General features: G+C 32.2%; 2 protein-coding genes across 2 annotated transcripts; one reads left to right on the top strand and one right to left on the bottom strand.

Annotated features, from left to right (window-relative positions):
* Positions 1-2,051: 2,051 nt before the first annotated feature.
* On the bottom strand, positions 2,052-4,303 carry LOC107935811 (ABC transporter G family member 5). The gene has a single exon (XM_016868431.2). It carries the CDS (start codon positions 4,138-4,140, stop codon positions 2,212-2,214), a length of 1,929 nt encoding a protein of 642 aa, XP_016723920.2. The 5' UTR covers positions 4,141-4,303; the 3' UTR covers positions 2,052-2,211.
* Positions 4,304-13,662: 9,359 nt separating this feature from the next.
* Positions 13,663-18,457, top strand: LOC107935785 (histone deacetylase 14). The gene is made up of 9 exons (XM_016868407.2): positions 13,663-13,721; positions 14,122-14,375; positions 15,035-15,109; positions 15,924-16,025; positions 16,113-16,184; positions 16,592-16,648; positions 17,145-17,396; positions 17,678-17,859; positions 18,017-18,457. The coding sequence occupies exons 1-9, from the start codon at positions 13,685-13,687 to the stop codon at positions 18,315-18,317; spliced, it is 1,332 nt and encodes a 443-aa protein (XP_016723896.1). The 5' UTR covers positions 13,663-13,684; the 3' UTR covers positions 18,318-18,457.
* The last annotated feature ends 388 nt before the right edge of the window (positions 18,458-18,845 follow it).

Genomic DNA, 18,845 nt, shown 5'->3' with positions numbered 1-18,845 from the left:
ATGTTCTTGCTCTCTTTTGGTTGGTTTCAAATTTTGGATTAGTAATGCAGATGGAAAGTGCCTACTGGATATTACACCTCTCATCAGAGTTTAACCAACGGTGCTCCAAGAGTTTAATCATTTCGCTATTCAAAGATGGAATACAACTTAAGATTTTACCAGTTTTTTTTATGGTCGAAACAAGAAGAAAGGTAGACAAGATAGTCCACCCCAAAGCTAACGGAAAACAAAAGACAAGACGGCCAATGTTCAAACCGTCGACACCAAAGTTGAAGCAGAAGCAGGTCAACACATTGGACAATCAAGCCGAGAAAACATAAGCTAAAAGTAGCATTTAAAGTTTGTACTACTGTTCTCTGTCCCTGAGCTAAAAGATCTCCTAAGTTGGAAGCCCCAATTGGGTAGAAAAAAAGTATATCCTCATCAAACATATAAGGCTCTAAATGAACTTCTGCAAGCTTTAACAAAATTAATTGTACATGTATAAATTATCAAGAAACGAATATTTCTACCCTAAGCAAGTACAGGAATGGTTAGGGGTGTTTAAATTTATGTTAAAATGGAGTTAATCGATCGAATCGATTTAATTTGATTAATCGATCTAATTCGGTTAGTTAATGATTTTTTGAAAGTTCAATTACCGGTTAATCTGGTTCGAAATCGAGTAATTAACCAAATTAATCGAACTTAATAATTAATAATACAAATTATATGTAGTTTTAATTCGGTTAATTCGGTCAAATGAACATTATCAATTTATTTATTTATTGATATGTTTTATAATTTTTTTAATAAAAAAACATAAAAATTTCGGTTAATTTGGTTAGCTGACCGAATTAACTGAAATATTTCGATTTGGTTAAATTTTTTTTGAAAAAAATTCGGTTTGGTTAACAGTTAAAAGATTAAAAAGTTCAGTTAATACTAGTTCGAATTGATTAATCGTTTGAACACCCTGATTTATATCATAATTTTTTTATTTTAAAATATTATCGTGATCCCGTATTTCTATTTATTTAAATAAAAATAATTATCGAAAACAGGTAACTCTTGTAAGTTTCCAAATTCCTAGTAGACTATAAACTACAAATTAAAGAGAGATTCTCTTAACTTGACAATTATTTTTATATTAGAGTTGAACTTTTCTTTTATTTAAATTAATCATTAAACTTGACAATTGTTTCTATTTTGGAACTTAAACTTTTTTTGTCTAAATTAAACCCTGATATCTCTTTAAAAAAAGTTTAAGCCTCAACGTGAAATGTTAAATTTAAAGATTAAATTGAACTAAAATAAAATTTAGGTCAACAATATTAAAATCAATAATTAATTTAGACAAAATGAAAGTTGAAACCATAAACAGTTTCATATTCAAACAAAAAAAATTTAGCCACAAGAAAAAGAGATGAGAAAGTAACTTTTTCCTTTTCTAGAATCTAATTATCTTGAAGGTAAGTCACTGAATTTGGAATTAGAATGCACTTTGACAATTTTATTAAATTGAATAAATTAATTATTATATGTTAAATTGAAAAGTAAACTAGTTTTTTTTTTGTTTCTTTTCTACGGTTAAAAGTTGGTCTTTGTATATAAGCATGAGATACACATGGCACACCAAGTGTCACTGTCTGGTTATTCTATCCACCACACCAGTTCATGATAGTACAAAAGGATGAATTTTTTAATAAAAATAACCAATTTACTTTTTGATCTATCATATATGAATTAATTTACTCATTTTTTAAGTAAAAGAAACAACATGCAATTTAACTCCTACAAGTTACTCTACAATGGATTTACCTTTATATTTACTTATTTTTTTATCCTTCTAGGTATTAAAAAGCATCAAACATGAATTTTATGAAAAAGATTACAATTTTAACATCAAACACACAAAATCCCATATCTCACAAAACAAAATTCAACAAAAGTTTATATATTTCGTGGCTTGAAAAAAAAGTAAAATAAATAGACGAATACCATAAACAAGCCTCATAAAAGAAGAGAAGAACAAGACAAGGAGAGGAGGTCATGTTAGAACAATTTGCAGGTAGATTAATACATTTATTTTCCTTATAATAATATTCTGTTACAAATTACAATACAAACAGTTTTGTTTTTGTCCTTTTGGCCTTTCTATCTTATGTAGTTCCAAAATCATGTGAACCATGTTGTCGACATTCACGTGAGTGAGAGAGAATTAATTAGAGGTCATGAAAGTGATGCCCTCAGGCCCCTCTGTGAGCATCTACATCTAAGAATGACATAAGAAACGAACCTGTAAACCAAGATGAAGCACACCATTATCAGCACATTCCTCCACCTGCTTTCTTCCCCATACCCTTCTTCTCTTAACACTGCCTCTCCCGTCACCAAGCAGCTTCCCAACATGTATTCCAGGCACTTCCCTGATTTTGAGAACTCGTTTATTAGAAACCCTTCGAATGGATACTTGAACAATGATATGTAATGCATGAAAATCCAGTACTTTGGAATCCCATGTTTTGATATGAAGTATCCCGAGAAGAGAAAAAATGACCCCATCACGCCGGATATCACTGAGTTTCCGACTATGAAGTTTGGTACTAGAGCACTGAAACATACTACGACTGAATTTGCTGTGTAGAGAATTAACCAAATGAGTAGCAGGAAGTGCATGAATGCCATGAAATTTGGGTTTAGTCCTACCAACCAGTACAATGGTGTTGAGAATAAAACGGCTAGGATGAGAAGGAAGGGTAGATATACAAGCCCGTTAGCAATGGCGTAGGATGAAACTCTATAGCTTCCAGACGAGGTTTCTTTCATTAGAATCTCCCTTTCTTGTAAAAAGATTGGTAATGCTTCTGTGGTGCATGAAAGCAAGAATGTTAATATAAATGCAAATAGACCCACTTTTTCTTCTGCTCCGCTGAGATCATCTTTGGCATTGTGAAAGATAGAGCCTAAAACAAGCCCTGAAATCAGCATTTGGATTGTCCTACAAGCAAACAACTCCTTGGTTCTGAATATGTTTTTGGAGAACCTATGGGTGAGAATCATGGTTTCTTTCAACCTTGAATTGGCGAAATCTCTAGGGAAATCAATCCCAACATTCATTGTTTCTTCATCAACGACCTTGGATTGTTGAAAAAGCTGTTGAAGGGTGAACTTACCACTTCTGCTCTCACCTTCTTCACCTGTCTTTTGTGGTGGTGGGGCTGAAAATCCTTGTTCTTGCACTTGAAGCTGTCCTTTTCGTTGCTGTTGAATGGTTTCAATAGATTCGATAGCAAATTCAACGATATTGACATGAAGAGGAAGCTGTAATCCCATTCCCCTCAAATTTGCACCAAGCTGGTCCACTGTTCCATGATGTAAAACCGAGCCATCAGCCATCAAAAGCATCGAACTGAATAACTTAACAATCCGAAAACCAGGCTGGTGAATACTGAGAATTATCGTTCTTCCCCTGGTTTCAGCCATGACCTTGAGCATATCAATAATTTGAAGTGCAGACGTACTATCAAGACCTGAAGTTGGTTCATCAAGAATCAACACTTTGGGATCATGAATCACATCTACACCTAGAGAAACCCGTCGTCTTTCACCACCAGATATCCCACGAACCCGATCATCACCAACTCGAGCCATGGCTACATGCTCTAGTCCAAGTTCCTGGATCAAGGACTTAACCCTACTACTCAACTGAGCTTGAGGAAGCCTTAAACGTAACTTGGCACTAAACATGAGGGTTTCTTCAACTGTAAGGAGGGGAAAAAGATTGTCAGCTTGGGTAACATAGCCAGAGATTTTCCTGAACTGAGCTTTATCGATGGGGCTTTGGTTGACGAGAATGGAACCACTTTGTGGGGTGAATTTCCCAGCAAGGATTTCAAGCAAGGAAGATTTCCCTGCTCCACTTGGACCAACAATGGCGAGGATTTCCCATGGTTTGGCTTTGCAGTTTACATCCTTTAGGACATGTCTGATCCCAGGACATGCATCTTGAAACTGGGATGATGGCTGTTGTTGTTTTAGTTCTTGATCAGCCACTTCTTGCTGGTTTTTTTTGAAGATTTTAAAAGGGTTCTGTCTCTTTTGTCTATAGATCTTGTAATTGATGCCAACAGCTTCAATCTCACAGCCTTGTTTCTTCATTGAAGAAAGCTCTCCCTGCTTTTTGTTTTTTCTTTCTTTCTTTCTTTCTTTCGCTCTTTTTAGTTTACTACCACAGCTTTGTCTATTTCAACTTGTACTGAAATAAGTACTAAAATATTCTCTCTCTTTTTTTATTATTAATTTCAGAGTTTCTTTTTATAATCCAAAGGTTATGGTCTCAATTTACTTAACAAAAGTGAAACTACACTTGTCTGGCAATATCATCCACTCTTTTACGACAATAATTTGACATAATATAACTTTTAGCCTTGAAATTATTTTTTCTTATTTTAGTATCTAAATATTGCGATTATATTCATTTTAGTACTTAAATTTGAATTTCATTAAAATTTGATGTATATTTTTTAAATTTTTAAGTAATAACATGACATAATTTTATAGTATCATATCATTGAACTTTTATTTTTGTGAAGTTTGAATACAAGAATAGACCTAGTTATCAAGTTCATGTACCAAAATGGACTAAAAATTACATATACCGAAATAGACATAATTGTTAAGTTCATAGACTAAAAGTTACGTTAACCTGTAATTTTAATATGATAAAAATATATATGGGGAAAATATTGTATAGATCCCTATACTAGAATGCAAATTAAGTACATTTCAATGATTGTTTTTTTTATCATTTCATATTTAAGTGGCCCGACATATCGTAACTTAAAAAAACTCAAACAGTTACATTTAATTCAACCTAATTATTTCCCTATTTGCCTGTTAAATGAAACGATTCCAACTATTTAAGCTACAATAAATTAGCTAATCATATGTAAGTTAAGGGTGTTCAGTGTCTCAAGTGTAATCTGGGTTCGAATTGTATTAGTTATATTTATTATTCAAGTTTTACCATATTAATTGTAATTACTTACATAATATTTTTACGTATGCAAAAATAGTATTTATAGGATACAAATGTGTAAATGTAAATACATAAATGATGGAATTTTAATGTTGAATGAGGGTTCACGTGACCCATTTGTGTGTGTTGGCATGGGAATTCGTAGCTTCACGAGCTGTGGTCTACTGTGTTGGGTAACGGCTTTAACAAAGTAAACAATGGACTTTGTACGTAGATTTTGAAATACTATTACACTACAATCATTGAAAAAGCTAGCAAGGGAAGGGGAGGTGTAGACCAAATTAATTCAAAAGGGGTCCCCATGAATTATCTAACTTGTGGCTCTAATTAAACTAAAATTATAGATGCCTCAAAATTCTTTGTTCAAGTCAAATCATCTTTGCTCACCCAATATTTTATCAGATAAGATAAGAAAAATGAATGAGCATAAAAGGAGGAAGGGCTGTACGAAACTATGATTTCATGTTATATTTATCTTTCTTCAATAGGAGAATGATAAATTAAATTTTTACTCTTGATTTTAAGCGAAAAAGTTAAAAATTAAGAGGAAAAACTGATTTAACATCCTCTTATTGGAAATGGATAAAGATGACGTGAAATCACAGTTTCATATACTCTTATCCTTAAGAAAGAGTTTTTTTTTATCACTATCATAGGAAAGAAAACAAAACAATTGCAATGATTTGAAAAATAAAGTTGACAAACTTCTAAATTTTCTGTTAAGAAGGTGTGGGTTTTGAGATATATATATATATATATATATCTTTTTAAATTTTGAAATTTGTAATTAAATTTATTTAGTTAAGTTCCAGTACTATATGTAAAGTTTTAAATTTAATTCATATTTTTCAATTTGGTTATTTTTAATTTTTATATTGTTCGAATTTTAAAATTTTAGTCTTGATGTAAACAATAATTCTTAAATCTATTAATTGGATTGTTTTTGTAAGTAATATGTGAAAATAACAAGTTAGCAAAATATTACTCATGTGAAATATGTTTGTTGCACAACATTTTGGAAATGATAAAACTTAGGCTCCGTTTGTTTCACTAAAAATGGCTTCCGGAATATGGTTTCTAGAAAATGACTTACTTTTTTAGGGAAGCTAATATTTTTTGGTGTTTTGATGAATTTGTGTAAAATATTTTCTGTTGTTTGATAGATTTTCTGAAAATATTTCATTAACAATGAAACAAACATACATTTGAGATTTATGATAAGTAGTGAATTGATTACAAAGTGATGTTAAGGCGAAATTATAGTAAATAATGAATCTTCATGATGTTAAGGATTAAATTGTAAACTTTGTGAAATTTATAATTGAAACAAGAGAAGTGATATGCATGAAAAATTGTTATGCGAAATAAGATATTATAATGAATTATTTGATTAAAGTGCTTATATGGTGAAAAATAAATTACATGGCAATAGGGACTAAATTTAAAAATGTACAAAAGTTCAAGTGTGAAACAATTTAATATGTTAATAAGGAAATTATGATAAAAATTTAATGAATGAGTTCTGAGATGGTGAAATATGGATAAAATATTGTAAAAGTGAAATTGTGGAAAATATGGAATTTTATGATGACAAGGACTAAATTGTTAAACTTGAGAAAATATGTGGATGAAATAATAGAACTGAAATACATAGAAATTTGAGATGTGAAACAATATATTGAGATAAATTATGTGATTAAAGTGTAACAAGAAAGAAAATTGGTTTATAATATGATTAATTAGTGAATATTGAACTTTTATGACAAAAAGGGACTAAATTGAAAAATAATGAAAGTTTATAATAAAATATTTGATAAGTGAAGAATGTAGTAGAAAATGTAACAGTGAGTATAGCTTTATCAGTTTGGAAGATATTTTATAAGAATAAAGGGATAATTTTACGTTAACCATCTTATTTTACATAAAGCAAATATCGAAAAAGACTGAAAATATTTTCTATAAATACTTTTACGTTAAAACAAACAAAGCCTTAATGAATTTAAGGCTGTCGTTAAATTAAAATTGATATTTCAAAATTTAAAAGCGGAATTAAAATGAATAAACTAATAGTATAGGGACTAATGATAAAAGAAAAATAGGAGTGAATATTTTTAGTGGCTGAGAAGAAGAGAAAATATCTGAATTTTCCACATTGTTGGGCTCTAATTTCGTGGTGAGTTTTCATAGGGACCGACCAAATTAACTTGTCTTGTACCTTTTTTATTTTTATTTAATTTAAAATAATAAATAATTTTCTAGTACGTGAGAAGGATCGGAGATAAATAGGATGGCAGCACTCGTGAAGTGTTGTTGCTAAAAGCAAAATATTATTGTAAGTGAAGAAGGCCCCACTTTCTCCACCTATCAACTATCACCACCTGCTTTTCGGCTTTGCTCTATTCCCACAGGTTTCGCCCGTGAACCGCCAACCTTCGTCATCTGTGTACAGCCAGAAATGCGATGGTTCCCCCAAGAAAAAAGAAACTATCAGTAGGATAGGATAAGAACGATATGAAATTATAATTTTATTAAGAAGGATTATATAAAATTGTAATTTCGTTAGATTTTATGTTGTTAATAATTTTTATATTTATATTCATTTTTTTTGTTTATGTACTCAAAAATATTGTTCTAATTATTAATTTATTCTTTCTCATGATTTTTTATATTAGGAAAGGAAAATGAATGTTATAATTGATATTGGGTGTTTACAAAAATTGAATTTTAAGCTCTTCTTTAATATTTATTTTTAGACTAGAGATTTTTTTGTACATGGTTAATATGGTGTTTGAGGTTTGATGGTCTCACACTATAATATTAAGAGTTGGTAAGAGAGGAGAGATCAAGTGGTAAGTTTCTAAGAATGTTTTGATAGTTAAGTGAAAGGAAGAGATTTATCCCATTCTTGGTGGTGAAAGGGAACTTATATAGACGAAAATGTTAGTGGTGAGCCGGCAATGAATTTTAATGGACGGTTGTTCTACCATAGAACGTTGGTAGTAGATTCATGGGACATTTTGTCAAGTTGTGATTGGATTTGACGGAAAAAAGATTCAATTTGCTGGTGAGGTGTTTTTGGACAAGGCAACGTACATAAGCAAGTTCGCCTTTGACGCAGGTTTAGCTTGAGGGTCATTTGGAGGTGCGGCCGTACAGGCCTCAAGGCTGAAAAGAGTTTAAAATATTGTTTTCTAATTTTTAAGGGGTCTAAAAAAATTTTAATTTTTAAAAGTAAAAAAATAAAAATTTTACCAACTTTAAGGGGTCCCATTGAAAAAAAATCTTAATTTATTGTTTTGCCTAGGACCCAAAAATGTCAAGAATGGGTCTGCTTTAATGAGATGAATTTTCTCTCAAAATTGAAGTCAAAGTAATTGAATTGGTGAGATGTTTTGGGCAAGGCAATCTACATAATTAAACTGAGTGGTGGTCACTAAACTAACTATAACTATGATAAAGGCAAGCGCGCCTATCGAACAGTAGTATAATTATGGTAAGTAGAGAATATCGTATCCACGATGACTAAAAGTACTAGTAATTGCCGTCTTCTTATTATTTAGCCGACAAATTGGAGTGATTGTGTTTTAATCTAAAATTTACTAAACTAATTTAACTAAAAACGCAACAGAGAATGAAACAAAGAAATAATCAAAGATAACCAATGAGATAGACAATACCCAGGAAAGAATCCACCTAGACTTCATCTATTATTATGAATCTAAATTAAACGATTTATTCACTTGTGTCTTGATCCGTAGAAATTCCTAAATTATGTTAATATCTCTTTCGAGAGTAAGAACAACTAACTCTAGGTTGATTAATTGAAATTCTTTCTAAGTAACACCCCTATTGTCACATTAACTTGATCTATGAATTCCCCTATTAGATTTGACTCTAATTCGGTAGATTTATGTTGTCCTATTAAATAAAAGGATTCATCATAGGCTTCATCCTCCCTAGGTATCTAGGGAATTTAGTTCATAATCCTAAATGAACACATCTCAAAGTCAGAATAACCACAAGACATAAAGAAACTCAATAAAATTTCGAAAGAAATTAAAAGGAGATCTTCGATCTTGAAGGAGATCCGCTTCCGAGTTGATTCCGATGGTGTTTTTCGAGTGCTTTCTTCGATCTTCTTTGATTACCCCCTCATGTATTCTTTTAATTGGTATTTATAGACTTTAGAATGCTCAAAAAGCCTAAAAATTGGGTTTTCTGCGTATTTGGAAAGTAGGGTGCGATATCGACACGGGCTAACACATGGGCGTGTGGCTAGCCCGTGTGGCTCACACGGGCGTGTGTCCAGCCCATGTGGAAATGTCCAGGCCGTGTGGATCCTGAAAAGAACTCTTTTTGTCCGATTTTGGCTCGTTTTTCACTCTTTTCGCTCCCAAATGCTCTTTTAAGTATAGAAACATGAATTTAAAATATTAGGAACATCAATTCACTAATTTGCATAATTAATCATCCAAAAATGCATTAAAAATGAGATTAAAATAAATTACTTTTATAACTTATCACTGAGTGTGAGATAAATTTAATATATTAAGGACAAAACTTTGAGATTGTTAAGAGTTTTGTGTAAAATAATACTAACACCGCAAGACATGCATGCATGTAAAGCGATATGTGGTTGAGCAATTTAATATTCTCATTGTTTAGCTGCTTAGCCTTTGATTTCATGCTAAATTTAACTCATTCTATAATGCGATGCAGGTAAGGAGCCAATGAGCCACCACGGCTTAAAACTCTTCCTTCCTCAAAATCAGCACAAAACAATGTTAATTAATTGAGTTAAAACTCCAAACTCTTCTTCCTCTCCAAAAAGAACCTTCTTTCATATTGTTAACTTTTGCTTGATTTTAATCCGTACAAGTAAACTTGCCTAGAATAGAAGTGCAAATTTTATGGTAGCAAAATGAATTGCATGATTGGTAAGTATAAGGCATGAACATGGTGGATTGAATGGCTATAATTGGGTTGGTTGGTGGGTAGGCTGTCAACAATCTTGGCCAATCTGGAAGAAAATAATAATGTGAAGAAAAAACCAGTAAGAAAATTTTTTGAATCTAGCTCTAATATGTAGATGTAGGGTTCAGTATTATATTATTTTGTATGTCATCAAACTTTCTTTATTAGCACATGTTGAGCTAAACAAGGTAAGTAATAAGTCATTTAGTAAAATATGCATGCATATACCAACAATGTGACAATCATAAGTGAGGATCGAAATGTATACTTAGTATTGAACCTAAACTCTTATATTTATAACATAATAAATTTACTATTATAGGCGGTTGGCATAGTTCGAAAATTTTATACATAAGAGTAATGGATAAATTTTTAAGAATAAGGTGATTAACTTATCTTTATTTAGGACAATAATAGAAAAAGACTGGAATAAAATTATTTTAATTTTTTACATTAATATTAATTTATTAAAAAAATTGTATACAAAATTTATATGAATAAAATGTGAAATATAATAATACTTTTAAAAATAATCCCAAATTTTGAGAACAAGATGTTGAGAGGCTTGAAAAAGATATATGTTTTTAGTATATATTACAAATTGAGAGAGAAAATAATAATAATGTTCGAAACTTGATTTTTGGATTGTCAACAAAAGAAATATTTTTTTATCATTATAATATTGGGAGAGAAAAAGGGAAAGACAAAGTTTGACCTCGCATCATCTAAATGTCAAATGGAAAGGTCATGGGTTAGACTTTAGCCTAGCAAGCCATATAGCCTCATCAGGGTGAGTTTGGATAGGCGGTGCGTTTAGCTGCGGTTAGTGTAAAAACAGTGGTGGCGGTGAGATTGGATACTGTAGCGATACTGTAGCGTGAGACAAAAAGTAAGCTAAACGCACATCACCGCACCCAATCGCCCATCCAAACCCACCCTTAGACGGTGAATTCCCTTCAAATTTGCCCTTGAAATTTGAGCATATCAAAGAAAATTCTCTATGCCATTGATGTCAAGTGAAGCAAACAAAAAAGAAGAAAGACTCGAGAAAGTTTTTAGAGTAAAAATACACTCTTTGATTACAAGATTGAATAAATAAGAACGAAGATTTCTATTTCTATTTAAGTTTTTTTTATAGTTAACGATACAAATCAATTACATCAATTTAGATTGAAGTGCGTCTACGAGATAAAATTTTAAAGAATTTAAGTGCTCAATAATCTAGTCCTTAAAATTATAAAATTATCTTCATAACTATAATTTACTTGATTATATTAGTGGGTGATTAAGCTTCAAATAAATAGATTTTTCATAATATTTTAAGAATTAGATATAGATTATTCTGCGAACCTTAGTTGTTTTGCAAACCTTAATTATGTTCCTTTGCGCATGAATCTTGACAGCAGTTTTTACCACACTCTAAACAAATATTAGTTTATTTTGTTAATCTTTCTTACATGAAACTAATTAGAAATGTTCATGGGTGGACCTAAAGGTTCGTCTGAAAAGTGAGAGGGTTTGAGAAAAAATATAGACTCGAAAAATGGGCTTGGACAAAAAAATGTCTATTTAGAAAAAACGGGTCAGGCCTCGTGTAAGACATTTTTGTTCCAGGCTCGGCCCAACCCGAATTCACAAAAAGACAAATAAGAATTGCTATTTTTTTGTTGTTTTCTCATTATTTTGTTATCATTTCACTATTATGTTACTATTATTTTGTTACTATTGTTTGGATATTATATAGCACTTGTTTTATTGTTAATTTTGTTATTATTTTAGAGACATTTACTTGTTAAGTTACATCTATCTTAGTGTTATTTAAGTATACATATTTTTTAAATTTTATTTTCAATTTGTTGAGAAATATTTATGTAATTCTGATATTATATATATTTAAAAAATATATGTAAAAAATTAATATAGCCGGACTGACCCGAATTTTAACATTTTTATTCGAATCGGACTTTGACAAAATTTTAAACTCATTTTTTGGGCGAAATCCAGGTCTAATAAACTGACCTAAATTTTTTGTTGAGTTCAATCCGGACCCGACCCAACCCATAAACAATTCTAAAACCAATGTTTTCATGGTCTTGCTTTAGTTTAGCCTAAATGCCTAAATGTACTGTCTAAGCTTTATCAGACTTGATTTACTGATAAAGAAAAACAATTAAAGACAGCTGTAGGGATTTCCTTTCACAATCCATTATAATAAAATATTCTTTGATTTTCTGGGCAAAACTTCTATCTTGGGCTCAGTGATGATTATCCCATAAATGATGAAAAATCCAAAAGCTGTTTATCAAAAAACATGTTAATGTGGTACAGTAGTTGCTTGAATTTTTAACGCATAACCAAACTAGGAAGTTGGAATGGTGGTGGAGAACTGAAGTATATTAATGGCATCAAGAACTAAAGCCATAAGTATATATCCACCTTAGCTAAATTTTGCTTCCGGTGCCTCCCCCCTTTATTATAAATTATAATTTTAAAAATTCAATTCTTAAATACAAAGGTTTACTACAACTTTTTAGTTTCTCGACACTTTCGCTTAATTTGATATTTAGATTTTTAGGGTCAGTTGATACTTAAACTCGACACTTTTTTTAATTTGATATTCAATATTTTTCTAGTCCAGTTTAGTATTTAAATTTGGACACTTTTTTCCTAATTTAGTACCTAATATTTTGTTTTGATCTGAATTGGTAAACTAAACTTGTCAACTGTTATATAAATTACTCTAACAGACTAACAAAAAGTTATTTTTATGAGGTAGCAAAAATAATTAATGTATGGTCGACTATGCTTGAAGCACGTGGTCCCTCTTGAATCATTTTTATCATTATTAGTCAAAATAATCTCAGCTGAGCTCCAATGAAAAGTAAAATTTGAGCATATTGTTTAACGAAACATAGGAAACTCCAAATAAATGTAATCATTTCCGTCGTCTGTTACATGCCGACCATACATTATTTGTATGTTTTTAGATAATTTATACAGCATTCGATTTGGAGAGAAGTGGAAGGGAGGATATGAAAGCAAGGTAAGTTAATCCTCCTTACTTTTATTTGGATAACAATTAAAATAAAATAAAGGGAAGTGTTCTAGACTAGACCTGTCCATGGGCCGGGCGGCCCGCCCGAAATATGGGAGGGTTTAGGTAAAAATATAGGCCCGAAATATGGGTTTGGGTAAAAAAACGAGGCTCGTTTAAAAAATGGGCCGGGCTCAGGCTCAACTTTTTTGGCCCGAGCCCGGCCTGAATATAATAAATATATTTTTTATTTTTATTTTTTAATTTTAAAACACTTTAAAAATATTTTTTTATTTTTTTTATTTTTAAAATATTTTTTTGTGTTTATTAAAAATCGGGCCGGGCCGGGCACAGGCTTATTATTTTTTCTCGAGCCGGGCCTGGGCAAAATTTTAGGCCCATATTTCGGGCCGGGCCTGGCCCGGGCCTAAGAGGCGGGCCGAAATTTTTTTCGGGCCCAGCCCGACCCGGCCCATGGACAGGTCTATTCTAGACTTCCGTTCCTTTTCTTCAAAACTCTTATGCCTTATTTGGTTAGGAAAAAAATTATTTATTATATTTATATTATAATAATTAGAAATAAAATAAAGAGTAATTAGTATAAATTCAAACTTAATATAAAAAAATTATTTATTATATTCGGGCTCAGTCATCTAATGGAGCTTCAAACCTTTCGCCCTCCCTCTTTTGCAGGTAACTTTTATGTTCCTACTAGCTTCGATCCTTCCTTAGCTTTAGTTTTCTCAGAAGAACCCATAGATTATATATATACATGGTCAGTATGGAACTTTGGGTATTACTAATATTATGGCATTCTCATTGAAACAGGATATAATTAACTTTGTTTTCTTTTCATTTTCTCTGCATATTTTGGGATTGTACCCCTTTTTTTATGTTTATTTTTTAATTTTAGCTTATCTATATTTTTTGTTGAAAATATTATGACCTCTACAAGGTTAGTTTATTGGACCTTGCACTGGACATGGAAGAATATAAAGAAAAGAATCTTGTTTCAACCAAATTCAGAATCAGTGTGCTAATAATAAGGTGGTTATGTAGTTCTAATTATCAAAGCTGGCTCCAATTGGTGTAGGAACTATGATGTTTTTGGTTCGAAACCAAGTGCAACAATGGAAGAATCATTGTAGATTTAGTGTAAATACCATGCTTTCGGGGCATAGGGTCTATAAGCATTTATTATCAGGGAGGAAATGCGTCTCGAAAAATACCAAAACTTCGGTCTCTTGTTCTTATAGCGCAGAGCAGAATGATACTTTGCCATCCATAAAACAGCTGAGTGATGCGAGAGTGATTTATGCTGTGGCTGCTGCCCTGGGTCATAACAAGGTGTAGTTGTGGTTGTTGACTTTATACTGATGAGCGAGTTTACTGCTTATAAATTTCTTATTTGTATAGTTTGTACTGTGATTTCTGGTTCTCTAAGTTTTTTGTATTTAGGAAATCTTGACTTAGTTTTTATCTTTTGGTACAGAGAGCTTGGTTTAGTTTTAAGACATGAATTTCTGTGCATTTCATGCTTGAACTTCTGCCTTTTTACATAGTTAAAGAGCTAAATCAAGTTCATCTTCAAAATTTTTGTTATGGCATGCGCTATTGTAACTATGCTGGAGTCCTTTTAATGTATATCTCCAATTTTATATATTTTTTCCCCTTTTAAATCAAGCTCACTTAGTCATCCGTTTTTGGGACAAGATTGTTTAAATTGGAGGGAACTCTTTTACCTTTACCTGTTTCTGATCATTTGAACTTTCATGTTTATTTAACTTGGAATAGTCAAAAAATAGTTTTATATGGAATGGATATTTTTCAGTCAAATCCTTCGTTCTTGAGCATGGGAAGTTTTTTTTTTTCTAATTATGTTGTTTTTTCTTTCATTGAAAGTGCAAGATAGTGATTAATTTGATTCTCATATTTCTCATCTATTAAATATAATACATTTCCTCTGAGGCTTGCATATTCCTTGTATTATGGTTTTCTTACTATAGGAGTCACATCCAGAATCCAGTGCTAGAGTGCCTGCAATTGTGAAAGCTCTAGAGAAGATGGAGCTTACCACAAAGGTTCTGAAATGAATTATTTCTGTCCCTGTTTTGTTTCTGTGTCATTTGTTTTCAGTTGCAAACGTTCCTTGTTGATGCATGTTTCATACTTTGAACATTTATCTGTTATCTCAGTCTCTGCAATTTGAATCTAGGAATGTCATATGAACTACTCGATTGTATTGTGATATAGCATTCTTTAACTTCTATGCCCATTACAAAGCATGATAAGGTAGTACATTTGTGAATGTCTGTTAACAAAAAAGATGTGCAGTTCTTTATGAAATGGCTTATAAATAGCTTTGCCATGAAATCACCACTCCTGAGTCTGTCAGTCAAATTGATGTTCAGGGCAATAGGTAATAAAGACTAGTTGTTTGAAAGGAAATTATAGTTAGTTAAGAAAAACCTCTTCATGTTGTTTGATTCAAATTTATTTTTTCAAATAATAACTTACTAGGAGATTTTGCTGGTGACAGAACTGTCCTATCAACGAAGGTTAGTATTCGTTGATAGTCTATGGCTTATTTGATTTTTCTTTTAATTCTTTCTCCTTATCTTAATTGGAATTGGAAGGTCAAATTCCAATGAATTAAATGTAATTCATTGCCCTAATAGCTGAAGCAAGGGTTGCTCTCAGCTTCTCTAAAAGAAAAAATATATCCTGTAAGAACTGTGGATGGAAGAGAGGTGTCATTTTACAAGAAATATGAATAGTAGAGATGTGCTGTTTGAAGAAAACTGAACTGATTGACAGTAAAAAGCTTAGTACAGTTCTATAATGATATTATTTTGAGAATTTTCGTTTTGTGTTCATTTTTCTTGTTTATGTCAGTTTCGTGGCTCAGACATCCTTGAACTTCAAAATTTCAATCTTGCTTCAGTTGATGACATTGCCAGTGTTCATGCAAAGGCTTATGTGTCTGGCCTTGAAAAGGTGGCCTCTAGGTCATGTGCTTCATATTTTCCTTTACATCTATTATTTGAAAACGGAACGTCATTTGTTACATGCTTCAAGTTATAGGCTATGGATCAGGCTTCTGAGAAAGGCCTTATTTTAATTGAAGGTTCTGGACCAACATACGCTACTTCCACAGTAAGTATATAAACTTATTGACTATTTCTTTGCATTTCTTTAGTTTTTATTTCATAATTTGATTAGTATCTTTACGAATTTAACCATATGCCTTTTATAACCACGAATGCCCCTACTTTTTCCCAATTCAAAGGCAGTGTCCCCTTTTCCTCCATTATGCATCTGTCCATAGTGGTCACTCTTCTACATTATACATTGGATTCAAATAGCAATTGTAACAATCTCATTGTAATGAATATCAGATACTTTTCAGTTAGAAGTGATTACTAGATCAAAACATTTGACAGTTCCATATTAAGAAAATTGAACAAATAATTGGTTGAAGGCATGCAATTTGCTTATATTGCTTCAGGTTCTTAAATATGTGATCAATATGTCTTACATTGTCTTTTCGTTTTGTGATACAGACATTCCATGAGTCGCTAGTTGCAGCTGGAGCAGGACTTGCCTTAGTTGATTCAGTGGTGATGTCTCAACTTAGAATGTTAGTCGCTTAAATGATTATATCTTTCTGTCTTCTTGTTAGCTCTTCCCCTTTTGACTTGCAATTGTTACATTTCTAGAAAGTGAAAGTTCCATTCTCCTGTGTTTCTTTAAAGCTATGGAAAACATTTGTAATATTAGGAACCTAAAATAGCTAAAAGTGCATTAAATTTAATGCTGAGCCTAAAAGCCTTCTTGGAATGTGGTTTTTCTTCCTCGAACAGATGAGCCATATATGTAGGAGTAACTTTTCTATGGGCCTAGAATTACTGTCCATACTTCAAAATAAAATAAAATAATGTAGAAAACAACAATTTCAAATGACATTATTCGAAAAAGTGAAGGATGCAATTAGGGGTAAACAGCAATTTGAAACACTGCTCTTAGCTCTACAGACTAACAAATTCTTTCTTATTGTGAGATGGGGAAGTTGTTCCCGAATCTCTAAAATGCCAAACATATTTATGTCATATTCAGGTTGCAGCATCAAAGAACCAACTGGATCCACCTACTGCGTTTGCTTTGATAAGACCTCCAGGACATCATGCTATTCCAAAAGGTCCAATGGGGTTCTGTGTTTTTGGCAATGTGGCTATTGCAGCTCGTCATGCTCAGCGCGTACATGGATTGAAGCGGGTCTTTATTATTGATTTTGATGTTCACCATGGTAACGGAACCAATGACGCCTTCTTGGATGATCCAGATATATTCTTTCTTTCAACTCATCAGGTACACAACTTCTCTGATGCATATCAATATCTTTTTTACTCTTCATTTTGCAATATTATATCTTTCTAACCATTATTGGTATAAAACAATTCCAACTATTTGGTACTCATGCTTTGCTTTTTCTGCTCAAACCAGTAAGAATTGGAATTAGGGGTACATGCTGTACTAACTTTTCACTCGAGTCATCTTCTGATATTAGACAAATGCATCTTTTAGAATCTTATTAACAGAATATATTAGTAGCTAATAAATAAATCCCAGTTTCACTAATGTTGGTATAGGATGGAAGCTACCCTGGCACTGGAAAATTTGATGAGATAGGTATAGGAGCTGGTGAAGGAGCAACACTTAATCTACCACTACCTGGAGGCTCAGGTGATACTGCAATGAGAACAGTTTTTTATGAAGTCATTGTGCCCTGCGCTCAAAGGTTCAAACCAGATATAATCCTTGTCTCTGCTGGGTATGCTCTCAATCACTCGAGGATGTTTGGTTAGATAATGAATCCAGAGAGTATTGGCAGTGGAATAGGATTGGGATGTAAATAGGAAAGTTTGTTTGTTTATTATATTTTGGAGAAGATTATGTCTTGAGCAGGGTTTGGATTGATCTTTGTGCAGGTATGATGGTCATGTATTGGATCCACTAGCCAGTTTACAGTTTACAACAGGAACGTACTACATGCTTGCATCTAATATCAAACAGCTTGCCAAAGATTTATGTGGTGGTCGCTGTGTATTTTTCCTGGAAGGAGGATACAACCTCGATTCACTTTCGTATTCGGTGGCAGACTCATTCCGAGCATTTCTTGGTGAGCCAAGTTTGGCAGCTGAGTTTGATGACCCTGCAATATTGTATGAAGAACCATCAACCAGGGTGAAGCAAGCGATTCAGAGAGTAAAGCACATACATTCACTGTGAATGTGCAGATATCTAAATCTTAAAAAGTATATATATGGAGATTAAAGTTCATATTTTTATTAACTGTGAATGGCTGTTATAACTATACTAACTCTATACTAGAAAGCTGAAATGCAAAATGTTAATGCTTTTTCTACAAATTGCCATAGCTAAAGGAGGGGAAATTCTGCTATAGCTCGTACTAAAACAAAAAAAAGTTTGAAAATGGAGTTCTACAATATTCTGTTTCCATGATTTTTCTTAAATGGTAATTAGGCTTCTATATCTATTGTTTATTTGCGAAGCAGACCTGGACATTGGGTTAACAGTTTCTTCAATAAGTAAGCTATTTTCTAGTTTCAAAAGGAAGGATTGATTTGATACATTGGTTTCCACAATCAATTGGCTGATAGCAATTATCCCATTTCACAAGAGTGGGCTTTTGCATCCCACCCATTGATCTCCAAAAGCCCCAACACTATGTTTCGACTTCATTGCATGCATGAATAGGAAACAAAGCAATTTGCATCAAGTAATTCGAAATACACA

This window comes from Gossypium hirsutum, chromosome D04 (assembly GCF_007990345.1).
Source record: "Gossypium hirsutum isolate 1008001.06 chromosome D04, Gossypium_hirsutum_v2.1, whole genome shotgun sequence".
Taxonomy (NCBI): Eukaryota; Viridiplantae; Streptophyta; class Magnoliopsida; order Malvales; family Malvaceae; genus Gossypium; species Gossypium hirsutum.
The sequence above is the reverse complement of the archived record's forward strand: the minus strand, read 5'-3'. Positions and strand labels throughout refer to the sequence as shown.

Excerpts from the sequence above, each read along its gene's own strand:
- LOC107935811 (XM_016868431.2), bottom strand. The coding sequence starts at position 4,140 with ATGAAGAAACAAGGCTGTGAGATTGAAGCTGTTGGCATCAATTACAAG.
- LOC107935785 (XM_016868407.2), top strand. The coding sequence starts at position 13,685 with ATGGAGCTTCAAACCTTTCGCCCTCCCTCTTTTGCAG. Across the intron at positions 13,722-14,121 it reads TCGCCCTCCCTCTTTTGCAG|GAACTATGATGTTTTTGGTT; the intron begins GTAACTTTTATG and ends CAATTGGTGTAG. Across the intron at positions 16,026-16,112 it reads ATGTGTCTGGCCTTGAAAAG|GCTATGGATCAGGCTTCTGA; the intron begins GTGGCCTCTAGG and ends TTCAAGTTATAG.